The 21,289-nt window shown below is 43.1% G+C and overlaps 1 protein-coding gene across 1 annotated transcript; it reads right to left on the bottom strand.

Annotated features, from left to right (window-relative positions):
• Positions 1–731: 731 nt before the first annotated feature.
• On the bottom strand, positions 732–19,955 carry zgc:77151 (uncharacterized protein LOC337153 homolog). The gene is made up of 12 exons (XM_053441936.1): positions 19,622–19,955; positions 11,644–11,796; positions 10,990–11,094; positions 9,998–10,205; positions 9,672–9,902; positions 8,657–8,763; positions 8,339–8,486; positions 7,681–7,733; positions 7,288–7,385; positions 6,984–7,191; positions 6,606–6,797; positions 732–6,354 (listed from the first exon to the last, which is right to left on the bottom strand). Exons 1-12 carry the CDS (start codon positions 19,640–19,642, stop codon positions 5,146–5,148), a joined length of 2,733 nt encoding a protein of 910 aa, XP_053297911.1. The 5' UTR covers positions 19,643–19,955; the 3' UTR covers positions 732–5,145.
• Positions 19,956–21,289: the final 1,334 nt, after the last annotated feature.

The raw sequence follows: 21,289 nt of genomic DNA, 5'->3' as shown, positions 1-21,289 counted from the left end.
CTTGAACAATGGATCCTGACTCAGTGTTTAACATTGAGTGAATTTCAGTCTCTTACTTATACTTTAAATAATTCATCTACTTCCACTTAATTTGGGTTTTTTATCATATTTTATTTGTTTAAGTTTTGTATTTAGATTTTTCATAAACAGTGATTCAAAAGACATATTTAAACCAATGAGGGTTAAAAATTAACCAAGAGGTCAAAGGTCAAAAGGGAAATAAATGAAAGTTCAAACAGGAAGTTTCTCATCAGTGATCAGGTTGTGCTGCTCTCTAGTGTTCAGTTTGAAGAACTACAGGAGATGAGTGATACTGATAAAATAAGAATTATATATTTTAGGAATATATTGACTTTCTTCATATAACTAAACACAATACTGTGGCTCATAAAATTACAATCTTATCATTTGTGACTCAAATTATAACTTTATTCTTTATTTCACAAGGTAGCTATGAATTTAAAAAAAGATTAAAATTTCCATTTCTTCAAATGCTTTTATATTGAGTCTAAACAATTCATTCATCTTATTTTGACAGTCCCAACTTTTAAATAATTTCCTTTTTCAACGTTTCATATAAAAACAAATCTTCCCCAGTAAAATATTTGTTTTAGCAAAACAAACCTGACAAACACGAAACATTAAAATGACAGTTTTTTTTGATCAGTTTTGTAGAAAAATAAGAAGAAACCAGTTTGAGTGAAGTGAGAAATATAAACAGGAGTCTCATCATTTATAACCAGATAACTTTTATTATAAATATACAGTGTTAAAATGGAATGGTACCTGACACTGCAGCCGTTCATCTCTTTTACAAACAGTGGAACTTGAGTTTGTGCTGCAGACGTGAACCAATCAAATCACACAGACGCACGAACAGAGCGTCGCTCGACACCGAGTTAAACCGTGAGTCACAGAAGAGTTCGTCTCTTTGGCTCCGACTGCGTCCGAACGTTGATCTGAGTTTTTGTTTCATGGAGAAAAAAAACGAACACATGAGGCAATGACGCTGAGATCAAAGCAGATCAAAGGAAGATGTGACGGAGACATTCATCGATTGTTCACATCCAACAGTTCGGAAAAGAGCCACGTGAAACATTTTAACATCTGAACGTCACTGAGACGCGCTCAGCTAACGGAGACTACATTTCCCACAAACCACCTCTGCTGCCTCCAAAGAACAGTTATGTCTTAGAGCGGAAATTATTCGTTATTGATCAGTAGAGAGAAAGAAAATCTAAATTCTTTTATACAAAAAATGTGAATAAATCCAATTTAAATCCTGAAAACGATCCTGAATTATTCAGATTACAAAACTGAGAGACAGAAGATTCATCCACAATATTTTCAATTTGTTAAATTTAACAACGCACTCAAGGGTTAAAATTTACAAAATTCAAATGTAGGACTAAAGTGAATTTGTCTTTATTTTAACAGAGAATCTTTGGATGGCTGCTCAGAAGCTTAAAGAATAAACTTCCTCAGATTCAATGAAACTAATCGTTCTACTCGGACTGATCTCCACTGATCAACAGAATCACAAACATCAGAATTATTCCAATCGTTTGTACAGGCAGTTATTTTTATATTTTCTGAACTGAAATGATCCAGATTCACTTGTCAACACAAACAGAAGCTCAACATGTAAAAATGTAACTTCCACCGTTCACAGCTGTTAAAATGTCACACGTGGCCTCTTCCTTATTTGATCATTTCTCTTTTCGGATGTCAAACACTGACATCACAGCAACTCGCTCGCTAGGTCCTCGAGTCCTTTAGGTCCAGTTTGCTCCGTCCTGCTGAAATCTGCCGTGACGCTTTCAGTTCAACACAGGTGCAACAGCAGGGGGCGCTGTTCAAGTCGAGGTGGCACGAAGGGCGAACCAGCCAATGTAACTGACGTGTAAAGATCAGGCACTTGATTCAAAGTCCTCACACGGACGAGCGGTGGTGTTCAGGACTGAAGTCGTGTGCAAAACACTGGAGAGAACAAATGTGTCCAACATGCATAACAAATGTAAACGTTTAAATTTGAACAAAAACATTTTAAACTAAAAGAAAACTTGAAAAAACTAAAGCTTAAATAACCAGAAACAAGAAGAGAAAGAAAAGTTTCATCTCTCGTGGTCCTGGTTCAACATCTCTACTCTACCCCCCCGCCCATGTTACATGACGCCGCTGCGCTTTCACCCGACAACGACCGAACGTCGTTAAGAGACATGACATCGTTAAAATAAAGACACAACGTCGTAACGTTAAAGACACAACGTCATTAGCATAAAGACACATGCATGGAAATGAAAATAAAACAGGTTTATGGTCGAGGAGAATCAGGAGCTGAGGTTTGACTGAAGCTTCAGAGCGAACCAACCAAAAGGTTCCTACATGTTTACAGCTGTTTGAAGGCTGGGGGGGGGGGATCTGCGTCACTAGCTCTTTAAATTCTCATTGGTCGGAACGTTGAAGAGAGAAAAGAGCTCAACCGACAGAATCACACACTTCCTGTGAAGTTGAAGAACGTTCAACACGACGCTCGTTCAGCTCTCGTGCGTCGAGCCGCCTCCTCCTCGTCAAGATGGCGACGCCTCAGGTGTGAACGTTCAGAACTCTAATCACGCAGGTTTGTAACGAGACGACTTCACACGACGCAGGAAGAGGAAACAAAGACTTTGATCGAACGTCAACGTGTTTAAGATTTTAAGAGTTTGTCACATATCCTGTAAATAAAGATGGACGACGTGACAGCTCGACAGGAGCCACAGGATCTGGACCGCCCCCTGGTGGCTGGCTGCAGTATAGGTCATAAACCTCCTCCATGTTAGTAGATGAGACATGGACCAAATTAAATAAACGTTTGTCAAAGATGTTGTTTCTGATCAGTTTGGTTTGATTGATGATATAAGAACAAGCTGAGCTGTTTGATTGACAGCTCAGGCTGCACAGAGGAGGAGACGTGTCGTCCATCTTTATTTGCAGAGAAAAAAAAACTAACCACGGAAAGTGACTTGTCTTAAATTAACGGAATTATTATTATTGTGACGTTAACGGACTTCAGAGACGTTGTTTGTTTTCCTGGTTGTTTTGGTACTTTGGTGAATCGGTGACGTTTTAATCTTCGTTCAGACGAACAAAACTAAAAACGACAAATTCTTTCATAACAAGTTGCGACGTCTTTGTAATTAAATTCTTTAAAATTATTTGTTTGAACTCTAAACAAAAAATGTATCTGCTCAGAGGTTTGAGTAGATTTATTGACTCGCTGTCGTGAAAACTCTTCGCAGCTTCGTCAACAAAACAAAAACATAAACAACAATATGGCGACAGAACTAAGAAGAAACAGCACCAGTTGCTTTCGGTGTCATGGTCGATTCCACTGCTCTGGTCAAATGAAACATTGGCAAGAAGGAAATAAACAAAAAAAAAAAACATGGCAGATATAAATATGTAAAAATACCAAATGAAGCGAACGGGTACAGTAGGTGTGCAAATCTGAACCGTCGTGAAAACAGACGAGTCGAAGGGAAAGGCTGCGAGTAAAGAGATACCTTGACGTTTGAGTTCCTTCAGCGGGTCGGCGAGTTGGCACTAACGAGGAAGGAGGCTCAGCTGATGACGTGAGGAACGCGTGAGTTAAAGTGGAGAGAAGCTGCAGGTTTGATTCTTCAGTTTCACCCGACATAGACGAACAATCTGTATCTGAACGTTGCATAAACTCACGTGAACATCAGACGGAATAATCGGATCTCAGCGGCATTAGCTTAGCACAAAGAGTGGAAACAGGGGGAAACCGTTAGCCTGGTACGGTCTAAAGAAGTAGCATACGTGGCGTAGCAGCGTAGTTTCCCTTCACCGAGACGAACTGTCCGACGGTGAAACTGATGAGACGTCAAAAAGATCGTAATAATACAAACGAACGTTACGAGTCCAGATTCACACGTTTACTCCATTTTGTTTCTATCGTCAACAAATCACATCTGACTGTGCACCCCCTGGTGGCTGTCAGGAGGAAGTGGAGACGTGTTGTCATCTGTATTTACAGTTTGTTGTTTCCATCAATTATCAGGATCACCCCCCCCCCCCCCCCCCTTCTCTTTTCACGCCATGTCTGACTGTGTTTACAGCCCAGGCTCCGCCCCCTGACAGACGCTGGTGGAACCATCTTCCTCTTGAAGAACCTGAGGTAGTCTGAACGTTGGGCTACGTGTTCATGTGCGATCTCCTCAGCAGCCGCTAACGCTGTGGTCCACACGATGCTGACAGGGCCGGGTATCGAACCTCGACGTGTTCGAGCTCAGATCGGAGATCAGGAGATCAGAGAATGTTGTGATTGGAGAGTTTCAGATTTGATTGGCTGTTTTTACTGACGAGCGCCTCATGTGATTGGTTAGAAACAGGCTGGTGTTTCCAGACGAGGTGCAGCTGACGGGTGGACACATCAAGGTATCACTTTAAGAGGATGAGTGACGCCGGCGGGCGAAGCGGTCGCTGGTCGTTTTAAGGCACGTGTGTGTAAGAAAGGTTTATATCGTTTGAACGAGGAGCAGGAATATAAACGCTTCACTGAACGAGTTATAACGTGAAGACGACGAGCTCCTCGCTCACAACACTTTATCAGAAAATAACTATCTCTCTACAGAAGTAGAGTACAATTTAAAAATGAAACTAGCGAACTACAGTACACTCTAGATGCTCATTATGACGTATTGATGCATAGCATCACCCATATATGCAATATTGACTTTAATTTTAAGTATCATGGATCTTATTCAATATTTCACCCTAACATGGAACAGTGGAGTTAGTGTCATGGAGAGTCGTGTTATGGCAGTGTTTGTTAAAGAGTCTCTCTCTCTCTCTCGCTCTCTCTCGCTCTCTCTCTTTTCTTTTGACGAGACGGAACGACCAGACGAGGAGAAGCTGATTTGTGATTGTCATGAATTTCCTCTGCAAAGTTCAATCAAAGAAACCACAGAGAAAAACCGGAGAGGAAACGGAGAAGTCGAGTCCAGACGCTCTCGTGAGACGTCCTCGCTCTGCGTCCTCGAGTCAACGTCAGCTTCACACAAGAGAACGAGATCCAAGAACAAGTGGATCCCCGACCGGTGGGCGAGTTTCCTGTTTGATATTCCCACAGAGCAAGTGATGCTAGAAACAGTGTGTGTCAGCGTTTGAAGGCCCCGCCCTCATCAGCTCCACGGGGCCGGAGCAGTGGGCGTGGCCTGTCTCCTCCTGCTCAGACGTCTGTATGTTGTTGTTTTCGTGTCGCTCCAGGTCGACCACCAGCTCCGCCTCCTTCTTCACTTCTTTCTTTACAACCACTCCTCCCTCCAGTTTCTCCGTCTCAGTCCTCTGGGCGTCGCTGTTGGATCCCGGAGGAAGGAACTTCCCGAACATTGTCCCGTTCAGATCCTCCTCCAGTTTCACCTGGAAGGGAGGCAGCCCGAGCAGGAAGGCCCTGATCCTGCTCGGCGAGCTCAGGTCTGCAGGCTCCTCCTGGTTCTTTGCCTCCTCATCTGTCTCTTCTCCTCCTGCAGAGCTGGACCTCCCCCCCAGCGTGGCGTCCTCAGCCGGCTCCGTGCAGCTCGCTCTGGGCCTCTTGGACAACGTCTGGTCCGTGTCTCCATTGCTTCCAGCTCTGAACTGGTCCGGCCCCTCAGTACTGGGTCTCTTGACCGGAAAACGCTTGCTGAGGTTGAGGGGCAGCGCCTGCTCGGGGGGAGGGGTGATGGGAGAGCAGGGGGGCTTGGCGCTCAGGTCCTGGGACAGGGCCTCGGACAGGCGGCGGGTGAAGGTCTGCAGCTGTGACGAGTCCAGACGGCGAGTCCTCATCAGCTGACACACCTGAACGCTGCAGTCCAGGTTGAGAGGCAGGACCCGGAGAGGAGGCAGCTGGGGCCGGCTCCTGGCGTCCCGGCTGCCCCCCCTCTGGGCTCCGTCGTCCACGGTGCACCCCGAGCAGCGGTTGTGGTGCTGGTGGCCAGGGTGCGGCTGAAGCTGGTCCCCACTGGGATGGGGCGTGTCCGGGCTTCCACTTTTGGGCTGCAGGGTGAAGATGGTGGTGTGGTGCTGGGCCGGGTCCTGAGGCGTCAGCGCCGGGCTCTCCGGGGCCCTCTGAAGGCTGATGTGGTTCCTGAAGATGTCCAGAGGACACATCCCCTTGATGGGGCTGAAGCCGCCCAGCGATCCTCCCACAAAGTGGCGAGGAAGAGTGGCGAGGAGGACGGTGGGGGGAGGAGCCGCGGACTCTCCTCTGTCCGAGTTCAGCTCCTTCGGGCTGGGCTGGATGTGGAGGAAGGGGGCCGACAGGGGGGAGAGGTCGGGGGTCAGGGGCATGTTGATGGGCAGGATGGACGTCTGCAGCAGGAGAGAAGAAGAGAAACGTTACTGACGTGTTGGATTCAAACCAAATCTGATGAATCTCACATTTCATTTGAATCTTAATGATCTCAGGGACGTGATTAAATATATGTTCATCAGTTAATAGACTTCACATCAGTTAAGAGTTATTTAAACAACTTTGACTGGAAGCTCCGCCCGGCCATAGTCACAGGACTGAGTGTATCCACTGGGTGGGTGGTGGTGGTGCCCAGTGGGATGATCCTCACCCTGTGTGTGGTGCTGAGGGTCGCTGCCTCTCTGCCTTTGGCCTGAAGCAGCAGCGTCTCTGCTGCAGCTTTGGGTTTGGGTTGCTGCAGCGCCAGCAGCTTGGCCTGAGCCATCAGCGTGGCCTTGTTGCGTGTTCCCTTCGGTCGGCCTCGGCCCCTCTTCACCAGCACGGAGCCATTCGGGCTCAGGTTCTGCTCAGAGAGGAAGAGGAAGAGGAAGATGACGTTTACACCAAATTCAAACAAATATCCAGAAATATCACGCTCACGAACGTGTGATGGACAAACAGACTTCAGCTGCTCGTCGCCGGTGGACAAATGAAGATCTAAACTTTAAGGAACTTTAAGGAGTTTTAAGCCAGCTGCTATGTCACTTACATTATGAGCAAGAGGAGGAAGACGAGGAAGAGGAACAGTTGGAGAAGTGGAGGTTGTGATCTTCTCCTTTGCTTTGGGTCCTGGTTTCCTTCCTCTCTGAAGTGGTTTCCGTCCTCTGATGCCTCGGGGTTTCGGAGGAGTGGGGGATTCTGGGATTTTAAACTCAATTCCTCCTACTCTGAGATGCTCTTCATAAGGAAGCATCAACCTGAGAGAGAGAGAGTCACAGTGAGACGTGAACCACTGCTGTGTGTGTGTGTGTGTGTGTGTGTGTGAGTGCATGTGTGTGTGTGTGCATGTGTACCTCTCGTAGTGTCTTCTGGTGCACGTGGCGGCGCTGGTGCTGCCGGCGCATCCTCCCAACTCATTATACACGATTTTCCAGAGTCTGTCCATCGTCACCTGAGAGAAACAGAGGTTTCATAAAGTTTAATTTCATTAGACTTATTAAGTATTAACTGATCACCTGACACGGTGTTGTCGGTTCCTTGTTCTTGGATTGTGTGAATGTAATTTTGTGTTTCGGTCGCTCCATCACAACAACGTGGAGTATTTTGTCTGCACCAACACAATCAGCCCCCCCACCTGCCTGAAGCCGAGTTTCTATTGGTGCTTGAGCCAAATCAAAAATCAGATGTGATTTTCACTTGTTCCAAAATGTCAACAGTTGCTTTGAATACGATTTGGATGAACTCACCTTTTTGTAGCCACCGAGCCGTTTGACCACAGAGTACATGAGGAAGAGGTCGACTGGGGACAGGAGCAGAGAACATGCAAATATCAAACAGGGAGAAAATCACAACACAAGTCATGTGACTGATAAACAGACTTCGACTCAACGATCAAACTAAATTCTCTCCAGCTTTAAAACAAACAGGCAAAACAACTTTTTTACTATATCTTATCGGATTAAAAGCAAAGAGAATCTAAATGTAAAGTTGTCAACATGTTTTCTCTCGGCAGCGGTTGAAATTGAATTTGGTTCAAATCATTAAAACACATTATGTCCTTTTAAAATAGATTTTTCATCCAATTATAAAAAATGTGTTTCAGGTTTTAAATCTGTAACTGTCACGAGTTTCTGTAAAAGAAAAAATCCCTGACGCAAATTGATCAGAGCCTGAAGGACGGAATCAAACCAGCAACCTTCTTAAATGTCCAAACAATCAAAGAAAGAAAGAGATTATCTTTTTGTCTTCAGATCAATAACCTTTAGTAAAAATGGGAAATTGTTCATAAGAAAAATTAATTTCTTGTTCTCAAAACCGTTCAGATTCTTTCTCCTCTTTGCTCCAATGAACCTTGAGACTGATGCGAGGCGTCTGAACTCTGGGACGAGACCCTGAGAGACTCACTCTTCTTGAAGCCGAGGTTGGGGACCTTGTGGATGGGCGAGCCTTGACGCTCCATGAAGGCGTGGAGCTGATCCAGGAACAGCTGCTCCTCGGGGTGAGGGAGCCAGTCGCCCTCGCAGCCGACCTCCACGCTGCCCATCACGTTCTCCTGAGACAGAGACCAGGACATGAGTTCTCCTCTTTCAATTCAGATCTTAGGTCGTTAATATGATTTAATCCTCCGCTTCTAACAGAGGCGGCAGATCCAGAGTCTGATTATGAACTGTAATAACACACCAGGACATTAAACAGCTTCATATAATTTCAGATAGGACCAACCTTCATCCTCTCAAGCCAGGACTCTGATTGGCTGGAGTTCGGCGAGTCGCTGCCGTCGCGACCTCTCCTCTTACGAGGTCGACCTCGCAGACTGAGAGACGGACATCCTGCAGAACACAAAGAATAGTAGTTTCAAAAGAAATACATTTTCCTGAGTGACATTAATAAGTGTCTTTGTCCGTCTCCTTCTTTACAGATTAACACCAAACTAGATATGTTTCCATCCAGCGCCCCCTGCTGTTCAACTTCATGAACAACTCCTGAAAGTCAGAACAGCAGGAGATGGAAACACAAACTGAACATCGAGTTTCATTGACCTCGTTTTTCAATCACCACAAACATCACGAGAAGCTTCAGCTGGTGATTATGAATCTGACAAATTAAACCTGATAAAGACAAAAGGTCAATCAGATCCAATAAAAAGGTATCGTTTCTAAATATTGAACAAAAAATGAATGCTCTGTATTTATATATTTATATTTATAACAAATGAAATACAATAAGAGAAATAAGCGACAATCACACAGAGTGTTGATCACAAGTCAGCTGAACTGTGTCAGAGGTTCCTGCTGACAGATTAAGAACCAGCCCTGGTTAAAAAAAGACCGAACTCGTTAATCCAGTTCCTGTCGTGCTGCGACTTCAGTGTTGACTGTGTAACTCTGAGAAAACGTTTTACACTCACACTGAAATCAACTTTATAATCGTTATAATTTCATATCAAAACAAAACTCCAGATATCTCTAAGAAGCTGCTTCTTCAACCTGCTGGTTTCATTTTGAAAGATGTAGTTTTTTTTTTTAAAGATCAATAACTACATTCTTAAAAGTTCAGTCTGTTAAAGCAGAAACGAGTTGTGAGCACAGCATCGATATGTCATCACGTTTGAAAGCTCCACAGAGCGAGTGAGGCATGTAGCAGCTGAAGAGCCTGACACTTCCCTCTGGAGGTGGAGGAGACCAAACCCAGAGGAAAGAGAGGAGACACCGGACACAGTGGTTTCTGAGACACTCACTGAACTGCCAGGAGAAGCTGTCGCTGCCCTCCAGGGTCGGGTGGCTGAACGTGTCCCTGCAGAACATCAGCCGGACGCCGGGCAGCGCCCTCACGCTGCCCAGGGCCAGCAGGTGGGGGTCCTGCAGCCCCGGCCCCCTCGCTCCATCCTGGATACGCCTCTGCAGCGAGCGGAAGCGGCAGTACTGAGGGAAGCTGAGCACTTTGATGCTCTGACGGTCCAACAGGACGTCTGAGAACAAACACCAGTGAATCAAATCAGTAACTTGTTTGTAATCACTGGTTCTCGGCACTTGTCAGTTGACCAGTTGCCTCAGTGGTCCTTACTCTCAGGTTTTCCTGTGAGCGGCTCGATGCTCTTGTCCAGTGAAGCGTGGACGTCGCCCTCGCTGCTCGGTGGAGGTTTGTGGCCGTTGGTTCCACTGGGCGGCGTCAGCTTGGAGCTGCTGCTCAGACCGGTCGGCTCAGGACACGCCCATTTCACCAGGTCCTCCACCCGCAGCACCATCTTCCTGGACACGGCCAACACCTCATCCTGAACAACAGGTAGAGTCATGTCTAAGAATAGTTCATGGATGATGGTGAAAAGCATCAGACATGTTAGAAGGACTTCTTGGAGTGTGTGTGTGTGTGTGTGTGTGTGTGTGTGTGTGTGTGTTGCTGGAGGTCTGAGCTCCACTGAGGTTCTAGATTAAGTCCCTGTTTACAGCTCCAGTCTCTGAGGGCTCCTCCCATTCCAGTTTGTCGCCTCTGATCCTGTTTGGACCTTGATGCACAATGACACCAGACACCCCCCCCCCCCCCCCCCCCCCATGAATCCTCCACCTCCCCGGGCTGTGATACTTTATCCACGATATACACGTTACATTGAAAATGACTGTTGACGAGAGTTTGTAATAACTCTGTTAAGAAATGTCGCAGTTTTTCTAAAGATAAAACCGGACCATGGTTTCACAAACTCCTGCAGTGACTCATGAATAGAAACAGAAAAAAAATTTCTCCTCCAGGAAAATCTTAAGCTGGAAATAGAGACTTCAACTGTGGAATATAAAGTTCAAAATGTGGTAAACTTGTCTTCAGACGAGTCATGTGATTTACATGTGGACAACACATTAGTGTGATTCTCATGTGGAGGCAGAAACTGACCCTGTTCATCTCAACTCACTGATTATAACTGACTGATCATCTATAAAGCTGATGATTGATTAATATCATTTCGACTGAGGAGAGAGAGAGAGAATCCTAAATGTGTTAGTTTGTCAATTTGTAGAGATGAGGAAGCAGGGTCCCTGACCTCTGACCTCTGACCTCTGACCCACCTCTCCGTGCTCCCCGGTCCGGCCCTTCGGTGTGTCTTCAGGCAGGAAGTAGAGTCTGGTGCTGGCCAGCTGGGACCGGGTCTGGTCCTCCCACAGTAAGGTCACCTGCACATGATGACTTTGGTTAAAATACTGATTCATCAGCAGAAGGCTCAAGCTGAACTGAAAATAAAAGTTGAATTAAAAAATATGTTTGTCAGTGAAAATTCAAAGAAACTGTCAATTAAGTAAAATATTTCCTTCTGAAATGTGGAGAGCCGAGCGATATGGATGTGTTGATACTAATATCAGTGAGTAAACATTTTGATACCAAAAATATATTATATGCGTGTGTGTGTATATATATTTTGTCAATGATTCTATTATAAACTTTGTTATAAATGAAATTAATTAACTTTTATTTACAAATATATAAACATGAATGCACATATCTTCAGCATGTTGAATTCTGCCAAATAAGTTTTTATATCAGCAAATGTAAACGCAGATATATGTTTGTGAAAGTCTCGACAGATTTCAACAAGACAACTTATAAATAAACTGATCTGGGAATGTAGTGGAGAGGAAGTGTAAAGCAGAGAGTTATGTTCAAACTGAATTTGTTAGTTATAGTTCAAAAGCAGCTTTAAAAAACCAGATGTGCAGGTGTCTCACCTCAGCGATGCACATGGGATCCTGAGGGCCACAGCGGATCAGGTAGAACTCCCCGAGCCTCCACACCTGGACCGGCCCGTCGGGCTGAGCCCTGCTGCTCACCGACTTGTAGAAGGCGTAGCTGCCTCGCTGGCAGGACGGAGCACCCAACCACTGAGGGAGAGACAACAGGAAACCATCCGTCACAATCACAGCATGGTCACCGGCAAGAGTCTGACTTCAGACAACTGAACACACCGGGGTTCTTCTCACTTCCACGACGGGAATGAAATGTGAGGTCCAGTTAAATCTCAGCAGAGTCAGAGAAGCTGAGTTGACTCGAGAGCGACTGACTCAGACATTAAGTCTCACACAGAACCTCCAGAACCTCCAGAACCTCCAGAACCTCCAGAACCTCCAGAACAAGTCCAGACTCCAGAGCTGCAGGTTAACATCGGACACATGGAACCAGCTTCACTTTAGCAGAGCAGCTAAGATTCTTCTGGTTCGTTCAGTGAGTTTTATAAACTATGTTTTAAAACAAGGATTCTATTATTTAGCATTTTATACATTACATAAATTGCATTTTGTTTAGAAAACACACGAACGTCATCACTTTTTATCTGGTGTCGTAAGCAGGAGTCGTTTTGTTTGTGCACTTTTAATATTTACATTTTAAAGGATCATTATTATGATTATTATTATGTTAATATTCCTCAATATGTTCTCTCTTTTCGACGCAGATGTTTCTGCATTGACCACTTCACATTTTAATAATCTTAAATACCAGATTAAATACGTCCCCATCACAGTTTGGCTTTTCCACATATGAACAAAGTGAAAATTCCTCAGCGATGAAACTATTAAATTTAAATCAAAGGGCCTCGATGCTCTCGCCGCGTCCCCCCCCCCCCCACTTCTTCTTGGGTGTGTTCAAAACCATAAATGTTTCAGAATTCCACCTCTGGCATCAGCGTCTCTGAAGTTGCACCATCTTGCAGCGAGGCAGCGTTTTCTCACGTGTAATCACTTCTCAGAGATACTGAAACATTCTGAACAAGTCCGAGAGGAGGTGTTAAAAATTAACTGCTCACTCTGGAGCCGAGTCGGAGCCGACACGACTCAGGATGTGACTGAATGAGTTCCTCTGACAAAGTGACGACCTGTGATCAGAAGAGCCTGAAACTTCAGACGTGCACGAACTCGTCTGATATGAATCAACTGTGTCACAGATCTTCTCCAGAGTTTCACTGTCTAAATATGTGAAAGAAAGAAAAAAAAAAAGCCGATTAAACCGAAACAAAGCAGCTTCCTGTTTTCACGGCGCTCACACAGAGTTAAAACGCCTCCATGAGTAAATAAATACCATCAGTAGATTGTTGGGTGAATTAATAATTAATATTTGGCTCGTGTCGAGGTCACGTTTCCCACAGAACAAATCAGAACCGATCCGCTGCACTCAGGTCGTTTCCTCTCTGAGAATCTGAAGCTTCACGTTTGTTCCATATTTCATCTGATCTGTTAGTTCATCGTAATTTATGGACAAAAGAATTCTGTCTGACATACGCACGTCCTGTGGTCGTCACCTACGTGGGAGGAGCCTACCTATACTTGACTCTGATTGGTTTGTAGACAGCTTCTTACGAGGGAGGGGGGGGGGGGGGTAGAAGTATTTCTGTTTGAATGAAGGAAATAAATGAAGCACTTAATTTGGTTGCCATGGTAACATCACTATGGTACATTACATTGAGCTGAAGCTTTTATCCAGAGCGACTCACAATATGAGAATCAAGCCAAACTGCAAAGTGCAACATGTTAGATTGATTTATATTTTTTCAGGTGGTTATTAAACATCCTCTTCTGAACCGAGGGTCTGAGGAGAGGAGTCGTTAGTCTGGAGGAAGATGTGGAGCCGGTTCCAACGTTTAGGAACCAGGACGGAAAAGAGTCGTGATGTTCTCGAGTGGCAGCTCACAGTGAGGGAGCAGCTGATTGGCCGATGCAGAGCGGAGTGAGCGGGCTGGGGTGTAATGTTTGACCATGTCCTGGATGTAGATTTGGGGGGGGGGGGGGGGGTGTCAGACAGACAGAGGTTCCTGCTGCTACCTGAGTCTCAGATTGGGGAGAAGAGAGGATTAGTTGGGTGTCATCAGCGTAGCTGTGGTAGGAAAAGCCATGTAAGTGAATGACAGAGCCGAGGGAGAAGAGGAGGGGACCCAGGACAGAACCTTGAGGGACCCCAGTACTGAGAGGACAAGGTTCAGACACAGGTCCTCTCCAAGTTACCTGGTAGTTACAATGAGGTGTTACTACCAGCATCATCTACTTTGATGCCTTAGTTTGGTCCATATCCCATCTACTAACTTGGAGGAGGGGGGGGGGGGGGTTATGACCTATATTGTGATCAACAACCAGGGGGCGATGTAGATTATTGGGCTTCACTTTTGGGAGCCTTCATGTCGTCCATCTTTCTTGACAGTCAGTTTTAATTTTTAAAATTGTTTCATAAACTTTATAAAAACAACTTTGCTCCAAACAAAGAGCAGGAGGAACCTGTGATTTAGTCGGGATGATTTTCCACTGCAGATTAATCTTTGTCATGTCCAAGTTGTTTTTGGAAACTCGATGGATCTTTGCTTCATTGTTTGGGATCCGTTGTCTAGAAAAGAAAATTCAGGTGCGTCACTGAATCTTAGAATCACAAACGGTGACAACATCAAGGAGAGTTTCATGTGCGACATCAGACACTCGATGATCCAGTTTTATGAACGCGTCGGTTTGTGATACTGAATCCATCACGCTGCTCTGTGATCCTCTGTTTGCTGCTGGAGGCGAGAAAAGACCGAATTACAGCCGCTCCACATGAAACATGATCCGCCAGCGCACAGCTGCAAGAAGGAGAGCGACCCGGAGAAAATACAGAAAGAAAGAGAAATAAAAGATTCAAGAACATTCAAGAATCATCCATAATAAAAGGGTTGATCAATAGTTTGAGCTTGAGGTGGAAAACGAGGCAGATTTCAGAAGCTGGATTCAGAACAGTTTGGGATTTATACCTCAATTAAATCAATTATAGAACTGATTAATTCCCTGTTTGCTGATGAGTCCACTGATCCTGTCAAGTCTTAATGTTTGTGGGGATCTGAGCAGGAAAGCAAAGTAAATCACAGGCACGTCACAGCAGATGAAACTAGTTCCTGATTTATTTCCTTGACAGTGAACTCGTCTCCGCGGCTCGTGTGCATTGACGGTGAAGCGTGGGCAGTTCGAGGTTCCTTCATATTAACTGAATTAAAATAAACCAGGCAGATTCAAGGAGCTTATTATACATAAGAAATAAAAGGCCTGCTGTATGAGCTCAGGGTGTGGTCGGCTCTGCAGCTGTGATCCATTTGCTCATGATAGACGGGACGTGGAGATTCACAGAATAAAAATGTATAAATATTCTGTGTTTCCTCCGGCGTGGTCACCGTGCAGCTGCTGTGACGTCTCCTGTCGTCTGGACGCAGAAAATTCTCAAATTCTCACTCCTGTGTCGATCATCCACAACCCCCACCCCACCCAGCAGATCCTCCCCCACCCAAAACCCATAACCCAGCACACACACCCTTCTCCCCCTCCCCCACGCGCTGCAGCTCTGCAGACGAGCTGCAGCAGGCCGAGGATCAATTTTTTAAAAAGCAGAAAACAGACATCATCCCTGCACTAGTCAAACAAGTGGGAATTTGCTAAAATCCACACAAACACTGCAGGGACACGTCGTTGAATGACGTTACTGTGGAGCATCACAAACACACACACACAAACACACACTTCATCGTCCTGTGGGAAACACTGTGCGACACAAAAACTAAAAACAACAAGCTTCATATCCCGAGTCCCGGGAGGAACACGGATGCATAAGTTATGCGAACTATCATAGAGACATAATGAAATATGTAATAAAAGTCGACAAGGTCACAGCTGCGTGTTAATCGTACTCTACTGTACGTCCTGCTACAGGAACTGAATAAAGCACATTCATCAGCACAGACCTCGTCCTGCAGGATTATAAGAGCATTACAAACTCCTCACTGATAGAGTCATGAACCTCGGCTGCAGGAACAATATTAACACAATATATTACATAAATAATCATTAGAATTCACTGTAGAGTCCCAGGGGAACATTTAAACTATACATACCAAGATATATTTGTCATATTTACATTATAACCCCACAAATTTAACACCGAGTCACATTAAGGGCTTCAGATATTTTGTATGTAAAATATTATCTATAAACATAAACTGTAAACATGCCCTACTGAGTTATATTATACCATTTAATAGTTATTTATATGAACAAAAATTAGAAGCACTGCTTCCTGACAACAATACAGATTGATTCAGTTATTATGATAAAGTTTAGGTCAGAATTGACAACTATAGATAAATAGGACGCTTTTAAGCATGAATAATACGAGGAGAAGTTTAAAGTTTTATACGACAATGAATGATTGAATAAAATGTTCAGTGAAATTCCAGCTGGGCCTTTGACACGATGTGTCGTACTGCAGGTACTTTGTAGATCTATTTTAGGAATATTATCTCACACATATCATATATTTGATTACAAAGTAGAGGAAATTAAAGATTTATCTCCAAAGTGTTAAACCAGATATGACACCAGGAAAACTATAAGTTAGGCTATAGTGAGGTTGAGTTTAGCCTTTAAAATGTCAGTAGAACAGGTTTATTATTCAGGTCAAACAATGAGACAGCATAATAGTAGATAGTATAAGTATTTTTACTTATAGTCTGAGTGGATACTACAATCAGATTCATTGTCAGGTAAATTCTTCATATGTTAATGTTCTGAAATGTCTTATAAGATAACAAGAGAATAATAAAAACAGGAACTAGAAATGAAGAATGAAAGAAAGTAAAGAAACGGAAAGCTGAGGAGCTAAACTAGAAAACCGATAAATAAGATTTGAAACAACTTATTGTTGTGCAGAATAAAGTTCACACACAAACCCTGCAGGAATGTTACAGCAGCATTAGAGATGTTTTTAAGGATTATGTTGTTCTATATAAGACGTAACAGACTTTATCCGGACAAATCTTACACATCGGTTTATAGTTTATAAATATGAAACAGCTATTTGAATGTTATAGCAGTATTAGATATTTTATCATTTAAACAATGTAAATGTACATTTACAAGGCAAGAATTTTATTGGATTTTATAGTGCAAGTTTTAATCATAAGCTGATTAATATAAAAATATGAAACACGTTTCTTTTGGAATTTGACCGGAACAAAGAAGCAGAGAAGATAAAGTTAAATAATCTGTGGACTCAATGTCGCCCCCTACAGGAATATGTATATTTATGTAATGTTGTGGTTTAATTTCAGCAAGAAGACATAAAGTCTCTGAATACAATCCTCTATGTATTTGTGTCGTCAATTACAGTTATTTATAATAAAGTGTGTGTTCGTAACAGTAAAATATCAATTCTCAAATCCATTTGAGGTTTGAAAACATCTTAGGAAATATTGACAATTTATAACTAAAAATAACTGACTAAAATATCAGCATTTTGTATTTTTTACTCTCAAAGTCCGTTGGTGCTCTGTTATCTACTGTCCTCTGATTAATCCATTTATTGATTGAGCTCCAGTTATTTATAGACACTGAGAAAGAATAACAACTCTCTCACAACGTAAACTGACAGTTGACAGAGAATATTCATTTCAAACGAGCTATAAAAGTAATAAAGTACTAAAACATGCTGTGTCCATAGATTAATCCATTAATGCTCTTAATATACAATATATTAATGAGAGCATAAGAACACGAGGGTGAACTACAACAGAGTGAATGTGTCCGACACAGACACATCCTCACACTGAGACATACAGTAGTGAGAACATATGATGAATGGAGCCGGTGCAGTGTAATAAACACATTAATATCTGCTGTAGCACATTGTATGAACGTGAGCGAGGCTGTCTCTCCTGGTGCGGGGGGGAGGGCTGTGCTCCAGCCTAGTGGTGGAAATGAGGCAGGGCTGAGCAGGCAGGAAAATAAAAGCCACATAATATAATCTGAGCAGTGAGACGACGACGCAGCAGCAGCAGGCCTCTGTTTAAAATGTGAACACACACAGACTCACACACTCACACACACACGTATACACAGGAATTTAAAATGGAAACCCTTAATCTGCAGCCTGCCTACGTCAGTTCTCATGATATTTCTGGGACTAAGATTTTTTCAAACACAGGAAGGAAGAGAGACAAAAACTACTGATAATACAAATGTTTCTTCCTTTAAACAACAACTGAATAAATAAAATTGTAACACAGCCTCTCAGTATTATTGACCTTGGGTATATCCTGTTATTCAAAATGCTCACAAGTTCACCACTGGGGGGGAGGGGGGGTAGAAAAACAACATAATGCTGCAGTAAATTAATATTTAAAACTGAATTTTATCATATTCAAATATACACAGACAAGTACGACACAGACACACCCAGCTAATATGGAGGATTTCTGTCAAAATAAAAGCTTATATAGCGACTAAAAAAAACAACTGCTGAATATGAAGGATTTCTTTCGAGATAAGCTTTTAATTTGACAGAAAAATTGAATTCATGTCAAAATAAAAGCATTTATAGCAACTAGAAACACACATTCCCACATTATAGAGATTTCACTTCTGATATATATATATATTTATATCACAATAAAAGCATTGTAGTTGCTAGAAATTTTTGATTTGTGTCAAAATAAAAGCTTTTATCTGAACTATAAAACACACCCTAAATATCGATAATTTATTCAAAAAATAAACCTATGTCAACAAAAAACCCCAAATATGGAGGATTTCTGTTTGGATAAAAGCCTTTATTCTTACAAAATCCTCCATATTTGTTGTGTATGTGTTAATTAGTCGAAATAAAAGATTTTAATTTGACATAAAATGAGGATTTATGTCAAAATAAAAGCTTTCATTTCGAATAAAAACACAAACACACTAAATACTTAGGATTTATGTCAAAATAAAAGACTTGGAGGCTTTTATATCGACTGAAAATAAAAATGTGTGTGTCTGTGTGTCTCTCTGAGTGTGTGTCTGTCTGTGAGTGTCCTCTGGATGTTTCCTGGGTTTTGAAGCAGGGTTTTAATATCCTCCATATTTCAAGTACAAAAAAACTCCACATTTACCCTTCACACACACACACACGACACAAACACACACAATATCAACATTCCTGTTTGAAGTGAGGTAATTGCTGCGGAGACAAAATGTCGGTTGTTGAATGTGAGCGAGGATTTGATAATAATATGAATATGTTTCCTCAGAAAGCAGAAGAAGAGCTCGACGACACAGATCTGCTGCTTCACGTTAAATCTGATTCTGAATCGAACGCGTCCAATCGGGCGATGCGACATTTTTTTTTTTTTTGGAGGCTGCTGAAAAGTTTCGTGATATTTTCACGGACACACACACACGGACACACACAGGCCTTTACATTATAATTTTATTCGGCTCTCATGGAGGACTCCGGGGCGGGTGGGGGTTGGGAGCCGGAGGTGAAGCTCCCTGTTCGACTCGACACTCGCACAAAGAAATGATTCATTAACACACCGACAATATCAGAAATATCAGACCGGGATTTAACGAGCCAGGCTCCGGTAAGGCAGGAGGCGCCGCTCGGTGTCACCGCCGCCCGCTCCCCCGCAGCCCCCGCAGACGGCGGCTCCCCCCGCGGGGCCGGTGGCTCCGCAGAGCCGCGGAGGGGAAAGTTGAATAAAGTTCTAATTGCGGTCAGAGTCAAACTCTCCGGTGGAAACAACCGATGCGACGCGTGAAGCGAGCGGACCGAGCCGCTCGGCCCCGGTTCAGGGCGACACACGGTGAGGCTGTCCCCCCGGCCGCAGCGCGCAGAGCCCGGGCCGGGAGGCGACGCACGGCGGCGTGGAGGTAGAAAGGAGCCGGACTTTACCTGGATTACATTGTGCTCCATTGCCGTCCTGCATTCCCTCCGTCAGGCCCCTCTCCGGTTACACCGCCGGGACTCGCCGACACACAAACAAACGCACCACAGAGGCAGAGGGGGGCGGTGTTTAAAAAATAAAAAAATAAAACCCAGTCCTCCTCCTGCTGGTTCTATTCTTTCCCCCTCTTCCTCTTCCTCCTCCTCTTCTTCTTCTTCCTCCTCCTCCTCCTCTTCCTCCTCCTCCTCCTCCTCTTCCTCAGTGAAATTAGCTAAAGATCAAAGTTTGAAACTTCACGTTAAACTCTGAGAATCAGCAGCGCGAGCATCTGTAGCTACTGTGACGTACTTCCGCCTGACGGAGCCTCAGGGCGGGACTTAGCTGCCAGCAGAACAAGAAGAAGTTTTTTCATTTTAGTAAAATATACTATTAGTCATTCATACACAGTACCTTTACAAGTACAAACCGGAAGTGGTTCAAAAATACTGAAGAAATACTTTAAAACAGGGGGGGGCTAATGTACTCTGATTAAGTTCAAAAAGTTGTAAATTACAAGTAGAAATTACTGATGTAATCTGATACTGACCAAAAAGTACTATTACTACAGTACAGCACAACTACTCTGATACAGGTTAAGGTCCTTAGGTAATCTAATATGTATAAAAAAGTACTGTATTACTTTGATGCAAGTAAGAAGTACAAATGTAATCAAATACTGACCATAAAGTACTAAAACCACAGTTAGTAGTAAGTACTCTGATACAGGTTAAGGTTTTATATACAGTTTATGGGTTAAGGTCATAAAGTACTCTGAAATAGGTCAAAAAGTACTTCAGTTCTCTGATACATGTAAAGATTTACAAATATAATATAAAACAGGCCTAAAGGTAATCAGGTTTTAAAAAAACATTAAAGTACTATAACACAGGTCAAAAGAAACAAATACCACAATGTATTACAAGTATTCTGATACAGGTTAAAAAGTTTTCATCACCCTGGCGGGTTTAAGTACTCAAAATGTATAAAATGTACAAAAGTACTCTGATACAGGTAAAAAATTACGAATGTAATCTGATACAGGTCAAAAGTACTCAAATTAACTTCTTAGTGAATTCAAATTAGTTGCTCAAGCTAAAGTAGCAGTATTCCAGTATATAAGTAATCTCTTACAAGTAAAAGTCAAGTATTGCATTCTATTTAATAAACACTTTTAAAATATACAATACTTTTATTTTTGTACCTATTTCCCTTTGCCCTCGTCCCTGCGTTTATACATTTAAACAACAAGAGAAAAAGTTCAACAAGAAACTTCAGAGAAATCACAATTAATCGTTAAATCATTTCATCAGTGAACTGAAGCAGAACAATAACTTCCAGTTTCCACTCGTTAGATTGTTGAAGTGGTTTGAATGGCTTCCTGTAAAACTATCTTTTCATAATTCCTAATATTAATAAGCAGATTACAAATAAATGAATACGTATTTTAGAATTATAGTAACAGCACTAGGGCTAGGCTGTAGCACTAACGGGCCCGAGCACATGGATTTTGAAGTCTGTTGCAGTCGGTGGAGAGCGATCGATGACCAAGCTAACGTCTCTGCGTCGGAAAACGATGAACGCTTCACTTCCTGCGTCCGTCAGAAGATGTGGATCCTTGCTTGCTTATTGCTCAACAT

This window comes from Pleuronectes platessa, chromosome 15 (assembly GCF_947347685.1).
Source record: "Pleuronectes platessa chromosome 15, fPlePla1.1, whole genome shotgun sequence".
NCBI lineage: Eukaryota > Metazoa > Chordata > Actinopteri > Pleuronectiformes > Pleuronectidae > Pleuronectes > Pleuronectes platessa.
This window is presented reverse-complemented; position numbering and strand designations above follow the sequence as displayed.